Here is a 16,714-nt window from a genome sequence, read left to right on the forward strand (position 1 = left end):
ATCGCCCGTAAGAAAAATTAACAATTAACAACAAAACGGAGAATGTTTATCGCCCCGGCACCGCGAGATCATTAGCGCCCGGACACGCACTTATGTATGTGTATCAACCAAGTTGGTTCAAACTCAGCCAATGTCTTCGCTGCGGGTGCAAGGTCATTGCACAAAAATTACAAAACATTTCCATCAGTTTTTCACCAATTATCATCAGTTATAGGTCCTAAAATCAAATAGTTAGCAACTTTATAACCAAACCAACCTGTGAGTTACAACACTTTCTAAATTCTGAGCCTGGTTACTTTAAACTTCATTAGTTAAATGTAATTATATAATATTTAACATCTAAGCAAACAGATAATTTTGTTTGATTATACAATTTGTTATCCTAGGTCGTTAACTTTGTTATCATTGAATTCAAATGCGGCTGGCATAAAAAATAAATACCTACATACAAAATAAAACATTTGCCAGCTTAAGCTTTGCATTTTTCATCAGTATAAATTTGTTCCTTTAAGTAAACATCACTGCCAATCAATTCCACTTGGATCTGTTCCAAAGTTTTCCCCTTAGTTTCGGGGACATATAAATAAATCATACAAGCACCCAGAAAGGTACATATTGCAAAGGATGAGAAAGGAACATACATTCCCAGCTGGTCACTGCTCACCTGAAAGAATTTAGAGGCTGTTGTAGCCATCACCACTGAAGTGGTATCTCCCAAAAACAACGCTTTCGCTTTAACTGATGTTGGGAATAATTCTGAGAGGAATAACACCGGACCAAATGACAACCCACAACTGAAGATCATGTTGTAGGTTATGAGGGATACTATAGGCAACCAGGTGACATATTGAACGTAACCGGATGCAAATGTTTGCAAGGCAAAATAAGCGCCACATGCAGCAAGGGCAATTGAACATCCAACAGCTGAGAATAGCAACATAGGTCTTCTTCCAAACTTGTCCACGACACACATTCCTATGAGCGTTGTGATCATCCCAACAATATAAAAAGTTATTGTGGAAAGGACCGGATCTAATATACCATCAGCTTGGGCAAATATTATGGTGGTATAGAAGGTGACCGGGCTCTTTCCACTGTACTTATTCGTAAAGCACAGGATGCAATAGATGATGAATGCTCTTCGATTACTGGTCACTGTAAACAGGTCCAGATAACTTGCATTTGAATCCTTTGTGTTTTCCTGTCTGGTAACAGCCATATGAATCTCATCTAATTCTGTATCAACATCCTTATGACCCCTAAGAATGACCAGGCTATGTCTAGCGCCTTCAAGGTCACCCTTTTTGATGAGGTAATACGGACTATCAGGCATTGCCCAAAACGAGATCATATGCAGAAATGGAAATACACTGCATATGAAACCCGTCGTGGTGATGCTTACGAAAGGTCCAATAATATTAATAAGGATGGTACCAAGCAATGCGGCCACGGATACACTTGAGCTAATAAACCCTCTAATTTTCGGGTCGGATATTTCGCCATAATACATTGGGAGTGCAATGTACAGAGCTCCTTCAGTGGCACCAATTGCTACACGAGCAGCAATCAATGTCCACACATCCGTGGCCATTGCAATGAGGATATAACTAAGGAAACTAATCGGTGCCAGGGAAAGGATGAATCTTCTCCGGCCTGTGGTGTCAATGAGCATTGATGCAATTGACGATCCGATTGGGGCACCCAGGAGGGATGCAACTGCACACCAGAAACCTTCATCTTCTGTCATGGGGATATGTGAGTCTTCGCCCAGTAGATAGGGCAGGTATGGAGATGACCAGCCTGCATTAGCTCCTACTGCTATTCCCATGAGAGAACCTGTAATAATTTTATAAATAAATAAAAACACGTTTTTACTTGTTTATTATAACTTACCAGCAGCCATAGCGGCATATTGATAATTCAAATGAAGTGGCATCTTGGTTCATTCTTGTTGGATGCATTGATGGCATATGTTTAGACACGCAGGGTGCGAAACGTAATCTATATAAAGCCTCTGAACCCATTTTCGGGTAAACAACGCAACGGAATATTTTCGCCAATAAAATTGTGGTCGTCGTCTGCACCCGCTTACCGTACGCAATTAGAAACAACGCTTATACAAGGTGTTACTCAATTCATCCAGCATGCGAAAACCGCTCGAATCATATCAAAATGATAAATTTGCTTGTTTGCTATTTTTAGATGTTTGTATCAGTCGCAGCGCACTGCGTTCAATATTTACCCACTGAAAATCGTGTGCACATAAACACACCGGTGTTAATTTGTGTTTGTCAAATGGAAACAATGGCGCGTAATCACGCGACGCAAACAAATAGATTCGAATAGACGTGTTTAAGGAAGACGCGTGTTGTTGGTAAATAATCAAAAAGTTTTGACGCTGTTTCCATGTATTGCCTGCAGTCCGGTTTGATCCGGCCCTGCGCGTAGCAATGCGGTTCAAAAAACCAGCTTGTGTGCGCGCGCGCCCACGCAGCGGCCCGATACGAAAAAATTAACAAGATGACCTGTCGACGTCAACCATTTATACCTAATTAATTATATCCACTTAAACCGAAATAAGCGTGACGTCATGCATTACACGTCGATAGATGGCGCCACTTACCAAAAATAACTTTCCTCGTTTCTCCTTGCGGTAATAAACATGAAAGACGAAATGATATATCAAAGTGTCACACACATGTATGCAGCGTTGTTGTTCGTCCACAGCTAGCAATGACAGATCGTCGCCGAAGGACTCCTACTTTCTCGTGTCGCGCGCGGTGTCATTATCGCGCCGGCATAGAATATACCTTCTTCTTCGTTGGTAACATAATATCCACGATCGAGGCGAATCAATAATTCCTCGGCGCGCTCGCGCTCGTGACAGAAAACCTAATTGGGTGGCGGACGTAGAATTTAATTGACACTCTCTATATGTGTGTGTGTGTGTTTATAAATATATTAATATTTTGATGTTTGTGTCTTGCAGGTATCGGCCACAGATCCGGATTGTGGGGTGAACGCCATGGTGAACTACACACTGGACCATAGCTTCGGCAACATGAAAGAGTTTGAAGTGCGTAGTAGTACCGGTGAGGTGTGCATCCTCTCACCATTGGACTACGAAACACGAAATGTCTACGAGTTTCCTGTGATTGCAACGGACCGTGGTGGACTCAGTACCACTGCGATGATCAAAATTCAGATAACCGACGCCAATGACAATCGACCGATTTTTTACCCGAGAGAATATAATGTTTCTTTGCGAGAAGGAGGTGGTACCTCATCGACGCCGGTTGTGATAGTGGCTGCTACAGATCCCGACTCCGGAAAGTTTGGTACCTTGACGTACCGCATCACTTCTGGTAACGATGCTGGTTATTTTCGAATTGATCGGAATACGGGTGAGATTTTTGTCACACGGCCGAATATGTTGTCGTCACGGACGAAGAGGTACCATCGTTTGAATATATCAGCGAGTGATGGCGGCGGACTCAAGTCGGAGGCGGACGCCGAAGTCTTCATCAGCGTGATAGATGCTGCACAGAAACCGCCCATCTTCGAGCACTCGCGGTACACGTTCGGCGTGAAGGAAGACGTCCGCCGTGGTACCGTTATCGGCTCTGTGAAGGCATCCATCGCCGGCGACTCTTCAGGTACACACACACACACATACACATAACTTGCGCCCCCTTAACTCGATATAATTGACAGCTCTGAGCTAAATAACGTTCATTTGCGCGCATCTGATGCGCACACTAAATTTGCATTTACACACGCGGGTGGCTGTGAGAATTTAATTGAAATCTTGCATCTGCGGCCATTGTCTGCACGCTTAATTAACGAAAATGATTCAAAACGCTGCGCTTCAATTGGAATGAGACAATGCGAGCGTATAAAGGGCCGCGAATCCACTGTGTGACGTAAATTGGTATTTTAGAAGAGAGGTACGCTTTAGGTCCGAGTGTATTCCAGGTTAATTAGCATGCGGCGAGCGGTGATTTGCATGCGAACCGACGCGACGTCCCCGCGGCCAACTATAGTCCAATTATTTTTCATCGGGAGAAGAGACGACATTTCGGTAGTCGCGCGCGCACGCATGCTAAGTGAATAGTGGTCATTGTTTTCGCGGTCGACATGCGTCCAATGCGTCTCTCTTCGGGCGCGGGCTTTTCTACCAGTTGCTGGGGAATAATATATTACCCGTTGTCGCGCAGCGTATTTATGCGCTGCGCACACAAAGCGATTTAAAAATAAGAAAATCAACCAACAAAAAATCACCAGCGCCAAAACTAAATCGAATACCCATTAAGCATGTCCCAGCAGCTTGGTGCCATTCATTTCATTTCCTGGCTGTGCGGACCTGCGTGGTAATTTGTTGGGAGGGTGGGGGCACACACAGCCGTAATATTATCTTTTGACTGGTTTGTGTGTGCTGCCAGCTGACCGTAAATACCGTGCGCGACATTCGATTTATTATATCCCAAACTGGTCCCACCACTTTGTTTCGTTTGCCTTTTTTTGTAACTTGTGCTTATGTGCGAAAACGTCTTCTCCGTAGGTTCGTCACACGCCATCAGATACTCAATCTATTCAGGGGATCCAGATGGTCTCTTCAGCATTGATCCGGTAACAGGATCAATCAGGACTTCAGCGGGATTGGATCACGAAGTGAGAGGTAGTGTTTTGTTGAATGTACAAGCAACCAATGGAGAGCCGCCATCTTATGGTCACACCCAAGTCAATATTGAGATTGAAGATGTCAACGATAATGCGCCTGAATTCGAATCGAATACTGTGAAGATTTCTATACCGGAGAATGTTGAAGTTGGCTCACCTTTATATGCTGCCCATGCTAGAGATAGAGATTCGGGTTCTAATGGGGTGGTTCGATATAAATTAGTGAATAAAGCAGCCATTGGTGGGTTGTTTGACGTGGACCCTAAATCGGGACATGTTAGTTTAACAAGGAGATTGGATTACGAAACTGCTGAGCGTCACAGTTTGGTCATTACTGCTTCCGATATGGGTGTACCATCATTATCAGCTAATCTGACTGTACTGGTGGAAGTTCAGGATGTCAATGATAACCCGCCTGTGTTTGAACGAGCTGAATACGAAGTTAAAGTAATGGAAACCCTACCAATAAACTCACAGATTATTCAAGTAACTGCCATTGATCTTGATACGGGTAACAATGCCAGATTGACCTACCGACTCTTAACCAACAATGCAACTCTATCAGATTCCCTGGGAGTGTTTGGGGTCTTCCCAAATAGTGGATGGTTATACCTCAGACAAAATTTAGATCGCGAGATCAAAGATCGATATTCTCTCACAGTTGTTGCTACTGATAATGGAACACCAAATGAATCTGCTTCAACTAAAGTAGTCATCAACGTGTTGGATGCAAATGATAACGATCCCATCTTTGACAAGGAAGCCTATGAATTTGCTGTGGAGGAAAATCGACCACGTGGCAGTTTCGTAGGTGCCGCAAGGGCTGTGGATAAGGATATCGGTGCAAATGCAGAGGTGCGCTACTTCTTGATACCGAGCAATACCAGTTTCCAGATAAATCCAATTAGTGGTGAGTATTACCAAGTCAATTCCACTCTGAGGCATACATTATGCAGACTATAATTCACGCAGTTGATTTTATTACCGACGTGTGTGACATTATGGGTTTAAAATTACGCGCGGATGATTTATTGAGTTTGAACCTTTTGTAGGTGTCATCACGACAAAGTCGACGTTGGACCGAGAGTCGAAAGAGAATTACGACCTCGTCATTGAAGCGCGTGATCAAGGTACACCATCGAGAAATTCACGACAACCACTGCGAATTCACGTCTTGGATGTGAACGACAACGCACCTGAAATTGTAGATCCACAAGAAGATGTCATCAGTGTGCGAGAGGAACAACCACCAGGTAAATTACTGTCCATGAAAAATGATCAAGTTGTATAATTAATTGGTGTATCTTTAGGTACTGAAGTCGTTAGAGTACGTGCTGTGGACGCTGATAAGGGCAACAATGCTAGTATAACATACGCCATCTTGAAAAATCGAGACTCTGACGGCCAAAACGTCTTCACTATTGATCCATCTACCGGAATTATTAGAACCAAGCAGATGTTGGACCACGAAGAGAAAACTATCTATAGACTAGCAGTGACAGCTACGGACAGTGGTACCCCACCAAAACAAACCGTGCGGACTTTGCGTATTGAAGTGTTGGACCTGAACGACAACAGACCAACGTTTACCAGTTCAAGTTTAGTGTTTCGTGTGCGTGAAGATGTCCATATTGGATTTGTGGTAGGGTCAATTGCACCTACCTATAATTTAGACGATAGCAATGTGATCTTAAACAATTTCGGCCAAATTACTTATGTTTTAAACTCATTGGGAAGAGACAGTTTACCGGACGCATTTGATATTGATCGTGGTACAGGGTCTTTAGTAGTAGCACGTAGGTTGGATCGGGAAAAGCAAGCCGAATATCGTCTGGAAGTACGTGCCTTGGACACAAGTGCAACGAACAATCCACAAAGCAGTGCGGTGACAGTTCGGGTAGATATTGCAGACGCTAATGATAATGCTCCACAATGGCCTGAAGACCCAATGATGATTAGGTTTGATGAAGACGCTGTTGTGGGAAGTGCAGTGTATAATTTTAGTGCCTTTGATGCGGATTCTGGTAGTAATGGTGATTTGAGATACAAATTAATCAAACAATATCCTGATAAAGGAGGTTTTACAATTGATCCACTTACTGGCACACTCCTGGTGACCCAAAGTTTGGACTATGAAACTTTAAAAGATTACGTGTTGATTGTCCAAACTACTGATCAATCTTTAAATGTATCCGAACGTTTGTCAACTACCGTTACCGCAAAAGTTACTTTGAATGATATCAATGATAACAGTCCGGTATTTGTCTTACCATCAAGTGCCAACGTTTACTTTCCCAGTGATACTTCGATTGGAATGCCAGTGGCGCACCTAATGGCGGTGGATCTTGATTCCGGCGAAAACGCAAGAATTTCCTATGTCATATCAGGAGGAAATGAACAGGGGTACTTTTCGTTGGGTTATGACACTGGTGTGCTCACACTGTCGAAGTTTATCGACGCATCCAATCTTCTCCATTATGTCAACGTAACCGCAAGCGATCATGGCAATCCACCGCGACACACACGGATTGCTTTGAAGCTGTCGTTGCAAGACTTTGTCGACACACCGCCGCGATTCACCGCCGACGTGTATCATCTGGAGATCGCGGAAGACGCGACGCCTGGCGCGTTCGTCACCAGGTTGAGCACGAAGACCGCCTCGGATCGAGACGTCAATCTTACGTTCTTCATACCGAACGGCCTAGCGGACGACGCGTTCGTCGTCGATGCGTCCACTGGCGTTGTCTCCACGGCAAAACCGTTGGATCGTGAGAATCGCGCCGAGTACTATCTGCCCGTGTACGTGACGGACGCAAATCGCAAGGACGAGCATTTCGACGTGACCAAGCTGAAGATTTCCGTGTTGGATTTGAACGATCACGCGCCGGAATTTAAAGCGACTGCTTGCTATCCGTTATCGATTCCGGAAAACAGTGATGTGAGTATTGTGCATACAGTCGTAGCAATGGATCCGGATGTGGGCAACAATGGCGTCCTTGTTTATTCAATAACTAGTGGAAACAATGGGAACAAATTTTTCATCAATTCAACAACAGGAGAGCTCACGGCAAAGAGCCTGGACAGAGAATCACAATCGAAGTATCATTTAACAGTGACAGTTCAAGATAGAGGAACACCATCTCATCAAAATAGCTGCAATATTTCCGTCAGGGTTGAAGATCTAAACGATAACGATCCGAAATTTGATAGTCCTACGTACACAACACATATCAATGAGGATGTACCAATTGATACATCTGTTATGCGAGTAAAGGCATCTGATGCTGATATTGGTGTGAACGCAAAACTTATATATTCTATAGCTAACGAAAGCCAGTGGCTGTTTAGAATTGACAACAAAACTGGCATTATTACCACTGCAGGACACTTTGATAGGGAGAGACAGGCTGAGTACAACTTTCAAGTTGTAGCTACAGATAATGGTAAATCAAATGCCAGATCACAAAGAGTTCCTGTGAAAGTTATTATTGGAGATGTCAATGATAACAAACCTAGATTCGTAAAGTATCCGTATCGAGAAAAGGTAACTCCGTTTGTACAACCCGGTCAGGCTTTGGTAAAAGTCACCGCAACTGATGACGATGAAGATACCAACGCTGAAATCGTTTATAGTCTGTCACCAAAAGAAGAAACAAACGGAAGTTTCTTATTAATCCAAATACTGGGGTTATTAGTGCAACACAGAGCCTAGCTGGTGATTTATCTAAAACGATTCATTTGAATGTCCTCGCTACTGATAAGGGCAATCCACCACAATTTGCTCATGGTCTTGTTGAGTTGGTCGTTGGTGATCTTCCAGAAAACATGCCAAAATTAACATTTCAAAATTCTACGTATAGAGTGACTATTCCTGAGAATGCGGAACCCTACCGAGAAATCTTACAATTATCTGCTGTGCGATCAGATGGTCGTCGGCAACGTGCCCACTACTCTTTTGGCAGTGGTAACGATGATAACAGATTTTTCATGGATTCAGAAACGGGTGTAATTCAAGTTGCTAATCCAAAACTCTTAGACTACGAAGTTAACAAAGAAATTCATTTAGTAATTGCGGCACGATCTGAGGGTAATCCTATCTTATATGGTTATTGCAATGTTATTGTGCAACTCACAGATCAGAACGACAATGCTCCAAAGTTCACTCAACAACAATACACTGCTTCTGTATTTGAGGGTAACGCTAAAGGTACTTTTGTGCTGCAAACTGTCGCTTTCGACGCTGATGAAGGAAAGAATTCCATGATTCGTTATCATATAGTTGATGGTAACCATGACAATGCGTTCAAGATCGAACCTGCTTTTAGCGGAATACTGAAAACCAGCATTGTGTTAGATAGAGAAATCAGGGATACTTATAGACTTACTGTGATTGCAATCGATGAAGGTGTCCCCCAAATGACCGGAACTACTAGGATACGGATAAATGTTGTTGACGTCAATGATAATCAACCCACTTTTCCACCACACAGTGTTATTACAGTTCCTGAAGGTAAGCTATTTGCAAGATTGTTGTTATTTCTGAATTTAAACATTGTGAATAATTTTGTTATAGATACGGAAGTTGGGACAGTCCTAACAACAATTACAGCCAATGACGTAGATACCAGTCCAGCTCTAGTTTATTCATTCGCACCACAAATGGATTCCCAAACCCTAAAAAACTTCAGTATTGATCGGTTCAGTGGTAAAGTAATCTTAAAACGTGCTCTGGACTTTGAAACTTTGAACGAATATAAACTGAACATTATTGCTTCGGATGAAGCTCATCAGGCGGAAACTGTTTTGACTGTCCGAGTAACTGATGTCAATGATAACCCTCCAAGGTTTACTCAGATTGCATACGAAGCTAATTTGCCACTTGGTAAGTACACATATACGTTTTGCTTTGATAGAATGATTAATTGCTTTGTTTGCGTAACAGATAATGCTAATATTCATGATGTCATCACTGTCAATGCAACCGATGCGGATTCAGGAGACAATGGACGAATCAAGTATTCATTACCTTCTGCAACACCTGGATTCTTTATTGGATTTGATGGCATCCTCAAAGCAAACACAACGAATTTCCAAAATGTAAAATCAAGTTATGTCACAATTAACGTCGAAGATTTTGGATCGCCTTCCTTAAAAAGTAGCACTGTCGCACGTGTGAGCATCAATGGCGCCAGTCATGGTGAAGTCAACACAATCGCGAACGATGGCAGTGAATTAAAAACTCGAGTCTTTGAAAATGCGACGCTAGGTACAACAATTCTAACATTGCCAGAATCTGATAGTTTTACGATATAATTGAAGGCAATGATGAAGGACACTTTATGATCATAAATAGAGCCTTGCTGGTGATGAAGAAACTTGATAGGGAAATGAAAGACATCTTTAAGTTACGCATTGCGAGTGGAAGTAGAAAAATCTCGCTTGATGTTAATATTGATGATATAAATGATAATGCCCCACGATTTAACGATGACAGTTACCGCGTTGCAATAAGTGAAGCTACCCCAATTGATGCTACCATTATCAAAGTAGTTGCTCTTGATGACGATGCTCCTGATACAAAGAACTCATTGGTTGTCTATGAACTGACATCAGGAAACGATGAGGGATTGTTCCAGATTGTAAAAGCAGATGGTACTATTAAAGTGGCAAAAGTGTTGGATTATGATAGAGGCCATACTTCTTATAAACTTGTTGTGCATGCCTGTGATTCAGTCCATCTGCCATTGTGTTCATTATCAATCGTACAAGTAACGTTGGAAGATGCCAACGATAATGAACCTAGCTTCCCAGTTCAAGAATACCTCGAGTTTGTAGCAGAAAACGAATCTGTTGGTACAAGTGTTTTCACAGCGCGAGCAACCGATATGGATGGTGGAAGGTATGGCAAGTTGAACTACACCATTGCTAGTGTGAGTTCCAATAACTATCCGATTGATGACGCTTGGAAGTTGTTCAATATTGACAGTGGCAGTGGTTTGGTTACCACAAACGTGGTATTCGACTATGAAGTTCGCAACAAGTATGTATTCCTTATAAGAGCAACAGATGTGGGTCATAAGAGTGCTGAAGTAAAAGTTCGACTAGACATTGAAAGTCGCGATGAATTCTACCCACATTTCACAGAGAGAACCTACAAGTTCATTCTACCGGTACCATCTTCAGGAGCCCTTCCAGCTGGGCATATTGTAGGGCAGGTTACAGCTACTGACAGAGACAAGGGTCCTGACGGTAGAGTAGTGTATCAACTTACTACACAAAACCCGTACTTTAAGATAAACCGAACCACTGGAGCGTTAATGGTGAAGAAGAAAATGGAATTAGCTAACCTTGGAAGAGAAATTAGTTTAGTTGTAACTGCAGGTACAGGTCGTCAGAACTCATTGACGAATATGACTGTAGTAGAGATAACTTTAGATGAACGTGGGGACATGGGTCAAAATCTAGCAATAAACAATCAGACCGTCGCAGCTAGTAATAGCGGTATTGCCGATTGGGCATTAGGGTTACTCATTGCTCTATTGTTATTATTACTAACTTTCGGAGCACTGTTTGTCTTCCTACACATGAAGAATAAGCGTAATAAAAAGGTGAATAAGCCTAACTTAGGTGGACAGGAACCAGTCACCACGAATAATTATGTTGATCCGAGTGCGTTTGACACAATACCGATACGTGGTGGTAATGCTAATGTTCAATTTGCTCCTCCAAAGTATGACGAGATTCCTCCTTATGGAGCAGCAGCCAGCAGCAATTCGGGAGCTGCAACAACATCAGAGTTATCCGGCTCAGAACAGTCTGGTTCTAGTGGAAGAGGTTCTGCTGAAGATGGAGATGATAACGAGGATGAAGAGATCAGAATGATCAATGAAGGACCTTTACAAAGAGACTCAGGAATTCACAGACAAAATGACGACGGGGATAATTTATCGGACGTTAGCGTCAGAAACACGCAGGAATATCTTGCACGTCTTGGCATTGTCAACAACAGTACGGCTGTACCTCAAACGTCCAGAATCAATCAGGTACCTTTAGATAGTCTAATATTTGATGAAGAAACCAGTGGAGACAATGACATCGCAAATTTTTACGCAAAACTAAACGATGTAGCTAATAGTGATCGAGCTAGTTCGACAGATGACGCGGTTGGTGTGACCATGGAGCATATGATGAACCTAAGCGGATACGGTCAGGTACCAACTCATCACAATCAACCTTCTATGAATGGATCTTTAAGTTCCATAGTTCATAGCGAGGAAGAACTAGCGGGCAGTTACAATTGGGATTATTTATTAGATTGGGGACCTCAATACCAACCTTTAGCACATGTCTTCAGTGAAATTGCTAGATTAAAAGACGATACCGTTTCAGTGCAGTCAGGGGCAAGTGGGTCCAGCGCTAAATCCAAGGGTTCTCAGGTGAAAAGTGTACCACCACCACTGATTACTGGCGTAGCACCTAGAGCCATTCCGGTTTTGAATTCCAGGGGTGGTTCCAATCACCATTTAAATCAGATCAATTCAGTTTTACCAAGATCAACTATCAATCATGACTTGAGCAGTCAGTACAATAACTCAACTGCTATGTCGCCGAGTTTCTCGCCATCCTTATCGCCTCTAGCGACAAAAAGTCCGTCAATATCACCTTTAGTCACTCCTGGTTTGACCACCGCGCATCACGTACGACAGGCGCCAACTCGTGCGAAAGCCAACATGGATGGCGAAATGCGGATATAAATATTAATCGCCGAACTGATAATTTTGTTCATTATTATTTATTAATGTCGCGGTTTAAAACGAGTGTGTGATCGCCATATATGCATTTGTGCATTCGAAACATTTGTTCTAAAATGTTTCATGGAAATTGCTCCGGCTGAAGATGATGATACTAACTATAATATTGTTTTTATTGAAAAAAATACGCCAATGTAAATGTTGTAGGTATGTAACTTAATCGAATTTTTAATTATGTTAGCATGGCACTTTGTAATGGACTGAAAAACAAAACTCGTAAGCGTGTGTCATATGTATAAATGTACAAATATAATTGATAATGTAATTAAATATGTATAAGTGAATAAAGCAATGAAGAGAAATAAAAATATAATCATAGTTTTTTTCTGAAAAATAACAACACAACACTTACTAATAAAACACTCACAATACTAAAATTATCTACCTGGTGTCCCCAACTAGATGCTTACGTTTTTGTCGTTTTCAGGAATCATTTAAAAATAACATTTGGTTTCATTTACGTGTGCGCCGCGTGACGAAACATAAGTGTTGTTCTTTTAAAACATGATAAGAGAGCCCGGTGGCACAGGTGCATGTACCTGTACTTGCAGATTCAAGATTGATGGTTCGAATCCCAGTAGAGCGCGGATGTTTTCTTAAATAGCAAAATAAATCCGAGTAATGTGGGTTGCCTATGCATCAGAGTTGAAATTCAAATGAAATTCGAATAACAACGAAGAACGAGAAGGAGAAGACGGGCAATACAGAGAAAAGAAGTTGGGAATAGATTGAGGAAAGGAGCAGAGTAGGAGGAACAGAGTAAGATGAGAAAAAGCCATCCCGAGAACAGGAGTGGCTCAGATTTTTAAATTTTTTGGCCCGTGTCGTTAGACAGTCTAAGGTCTAAGGTCTAACTGCTTCGAATTGTCCATTGCTCCCGGCCCATCCTACAGCTACGATGTCTCTGCGCTTCATCCCCGAAATTATCAGGCATATCAACAATTTTTATGGTGGGGGATCATTCCCCGAGTGGGAGAACTCCTTATAAGGACATCCTTTTTAAAACTTATAAAAATATTTCTAAGTTTTAAGTCGTCTCAAGAGAGGCGACACTTAAAAATATTCTTACAAGTTCTGACCTGTACCTGAAATGGGAGAAATAAAAGAAGGGGTACACACAAATAAAAGAAGTCAATATATGTTACTATTTCTTTATTAACAATAGAATACAAGTATAGATTTTTCAAGTCAACAAAATACATGCGGCCATAATGAAACAGGACTTACGACCTGCATAGCCGCGCACATGCAAGCAAGTAGCACTTCGCGAAGTACTACCGGGATAAAGAAATTAGGAAATAGCCCATTTTCTACATGATTAAAAATGGAAACAAATATACAAGGTGTTACAAATGAATTTTTTATGTGAAAACAGAAAAACATTTTAACACTATTAATATCATTCGTTTTTCACCCGAGGGCCGAGAAACTAATATACAGGGTGTCACAAAAAGAAAATTCAAAGGGCTATGAGGAAAACCATAAAAACAACAGTTAAAGCAAAATTTTTACGGACACAAAGAAGAAAGGAATATACAGGGTGTTTCAGTAAGAAAATCTCTAGTTGAAACAAAGAACATTTAAAACTCACAAATACCAGCGATTTTCTATGTAGTGTTAGGAACAAAAAGAAAACTACAAACGACAAACGACACACTACAAAGAGAGTTAATATTCACAACATGAAGAGGAAAATTTACAAATAAACAACAATATTTTAATATAAAATCCAAGATTTTACCCAAAAATCATCGGGAAATTGAGCAAAAAGATGGTACAAAAATAAAACACTTACATTTTAACATATTGTGAATGTATATTTATTAATTGATGCATCAACTGCATAAAGTAACCGACGGGTGAAGCATCATCATAAATTGATAGAATATCCGGCGAAAAACATTCAAATCAGCAGACAGTTGTTTGAGAGGATAAAAATACCTTTTCTTTTGTAAAAATTAAGATGTACGGAGACTATGAAAACAAAAAACTATTCAACGTACAAGATTTTACTAGGTCAATAAGAAACTTCTTAATTTAACGATGCGAAGGAATGCAAATCGATTAAAAACATTCACGTGTTCAGCGAAAAGATGGCCGAGCCGACGGCCGACGGCAAAGTGTGCGTGGTCGACCATATGAATATTGCCAATTTTAATAATCTTTAGATACTTTTTTAAAACAGTATTTGTAGTAATTAAATCATCCATGTAATTTTCGGAAACGGAACCAAGAATTCTGATAAAAATGCTACATACCATGTGTTTGTAATTTACAAGATGATGCATGCAATTCATATCACTCAAATAGAATAATCAATTTAAGGTAAACCCGCGGAACTTTCCACAAAAAAAAATTAAATTACACACCTACCTATGCATTGATGAGGGAATTTTATATCCTGAAATATATTCTATCAACTGAAAACACACGCACAGATTAATGGACATTTATTTCTTATTTAAGGAGACTCTAAACGCCACAAATCTTTAAACAAAACAAACACACATGTCCATTGCGATTATTTTGCTGATGGTCGAAAAAGTACATGACGTTTAATTCAATTAAAACCTCAAAACGCATAGCGATTAAAGAGACACGTTCGCGGACCACGCGGTGAAACGACTGCTGTGTGCGCTTCGCTTAGTCAGGTACAAGGCTAGTACGTAGCGATAATTCGCGTCAGTCAAACAAAAAAAAGTTGTTTATACACAAGTTCTTGCCAAGGGGGTGCTTGATACCTTTTTTCGACGATTTTTGAAAATTCATATATCTTAAACTAAAAGCCACAGCAATCAACAAATTGCTGATTATGATAGATTGGAAAATTCTGTATCAGATAAAAATATTAAATAATTATATTTCCTACAGTACAAGGTCGAAAAACGCGAGTAAAAGTGCTAAAACGTGACATTTTTCAATTTTTGCCCATTTTATTCAAACGCGAATATCTCGTAAACTAAAAGAGATAATTAAGATCTGATCGCAGCGTCTTAATGTACGGACCAATCTCTATCAGATACAATAGTTAAAAGGGAAATCTGAGAGATGAAATTTTTGTTCTTAAGAAAAAATTGACAAGGGGGGGTGCTTGATACTTTTTTTCGACGATTTTTGAAAATTCATATCTCTTAAACTAAAAGCCACAGCAACCAACAAATTGCTGATTATGATAGATTGGAAAATTCTGTATCAGATAAAAATATAAAATAATTATATTTCCTACAGTAAAAGGTCGAAAAACGCGAGTAAAAGTGCTAAAACGTGACATTTTTCAATTTTTGCCCATTTTATTCAAACGCGAATATCTCGTAAACTAAAAGAGATAATTAAGATCTGATCGCAGCGTCTTAATGTACGGACCAATCTCTATCAGATACAATAGTTAAAAGGGAAATCTGAGAGATGAAATTTTTGTTCTTAAGAAAAAATTGACAAGGGGGGGTGCTTGATACTTTTTTTCGACGATTTTTGAAAATTCATATCTCTTAAACTAAAAGCCACAGCAACCAACAAATTGCTGATTATGATAGATTGGAAAATTCTGTATCAGATAAAAATATAAAATAATTATATTTCCTACAGTAAAAGGTCGAAAAACGCGAGTAAAAGTGCTAAAAAGTGACATTTTTCAATTTTTGCCCATTTTATTCAAACGCGAATATCTCGTAAACTAAAAGAGATAATTAAGATCTGATCGCAGCGTCTTAATCTACGGACTATTCTCTATCAGATACAATAGTTAAAATGGAAATCTGAGAGATGAAATTTTCGTTCTTAAGAAAAATTGCCAAGGGGGTGCTTGATACTTTTTTCGACGATTTTGAAAATTCATATCTCTTAAACTAAAAGCCACAGCAACCAACAAATTGCTGATTATGATAGATTGGAAAATTCTGTATCAGATAAAAATATAAAATAATTATATTTCCTACAGTAAAAGGTCGAAAAACGCGAGTAAAAGTGCTAAAAAGTGACATTTTTCAATTTTTGCCCATTTTATTCAAACGCGAATATCTCGTAAACTAAAAGAGATAATTAAGATCTGATCGCAGCGTCTTAATCTACGGACTAATCTCTATCAGATACAATAGTTAAAAGGGAAATCTGAGAGATGAAATTTTCATTCTTAAGAAAAAATTGCCAAGGGGGTGCTTGATACTTTTTTTCGACGATTTTTGAAAATTCATATCTCTTAAACTAAAAGCCACAGCAACCAACAA

General features: G+C 40.3%; 2 protein-coding genes across 2 annotated transcripts in view; one reads left to right on the forward strand and one right to left on the reverse strand.

The window, feature by feature from the left end:
• Positions 1-12,804, forward strand: part of LOC135791722 (protein dachsous-like) — a 77,228-nt gene extending 64,424 nt beyond the window's left edge. Inside the window, 8 exon segments of the mRNA XM_065302221.1 lie at positions 2,990-3,656; positions 4,562-5,590; positions 5,733-5,933; positions 5,991-8,329; positions 8,332-9,190; positions 9,254-9,562; positions 9,623-9,979; positions 9,982-12,804. Coding sequence (XP_065158293.1) covers positions 2,990-3,656; positions 4,562-5,590; positions 5,733-5,933; positions 5,991-8,329; positions 8,332-9,190; positions 9,254-9,562; positions 9,623-9,979; positions 9,982-12,434 — 8,214 coding nt within the window. The 3' untranslated portion in view covers positions 12,435-12,804.
• LOC135791723 (facilitated trehalose transporter Tret1-like) lies at positions 297-2,049 on the reverse strand. The gene is made up of 2 exons (XM_065302222.1): positions 1,894-2,049; positions 297-1,836 (listed from the first exon to the last, which is right to left on the reverse strand). The coding sequence occupies exons 1-2, from the start codon at positions 1,934-1,936 to the stop codon at positions 470-472; spliced, it is 1,410 nt and encodes a 469-aa protein (XP_065158294.1). The 5' UTR covers positions 1,937-2,049; the 3' UTR covers positions 297-469.
• Positions 12,805-16,714: the final 3,910 nt, after the last annotated feature.

Source organism: Atheta coriaria, unplaced genomic scaffold (genome assembly GCF_025399875.1).
Source record: "Atheta coriaria isolate IRGN ID8LTWV9N9 unplaced genomic scaffold, Caltech_Dcor_3.1 hic_scaffold_5_pilon, whole genome shotgun sequence".
Classification (NCBI taxonomy): Eukaryota; Metazoa; Arthropoda; class Insecta; order Coleoptera; family Staphylinidae; genus Dalotia; species Dalotia coriaria.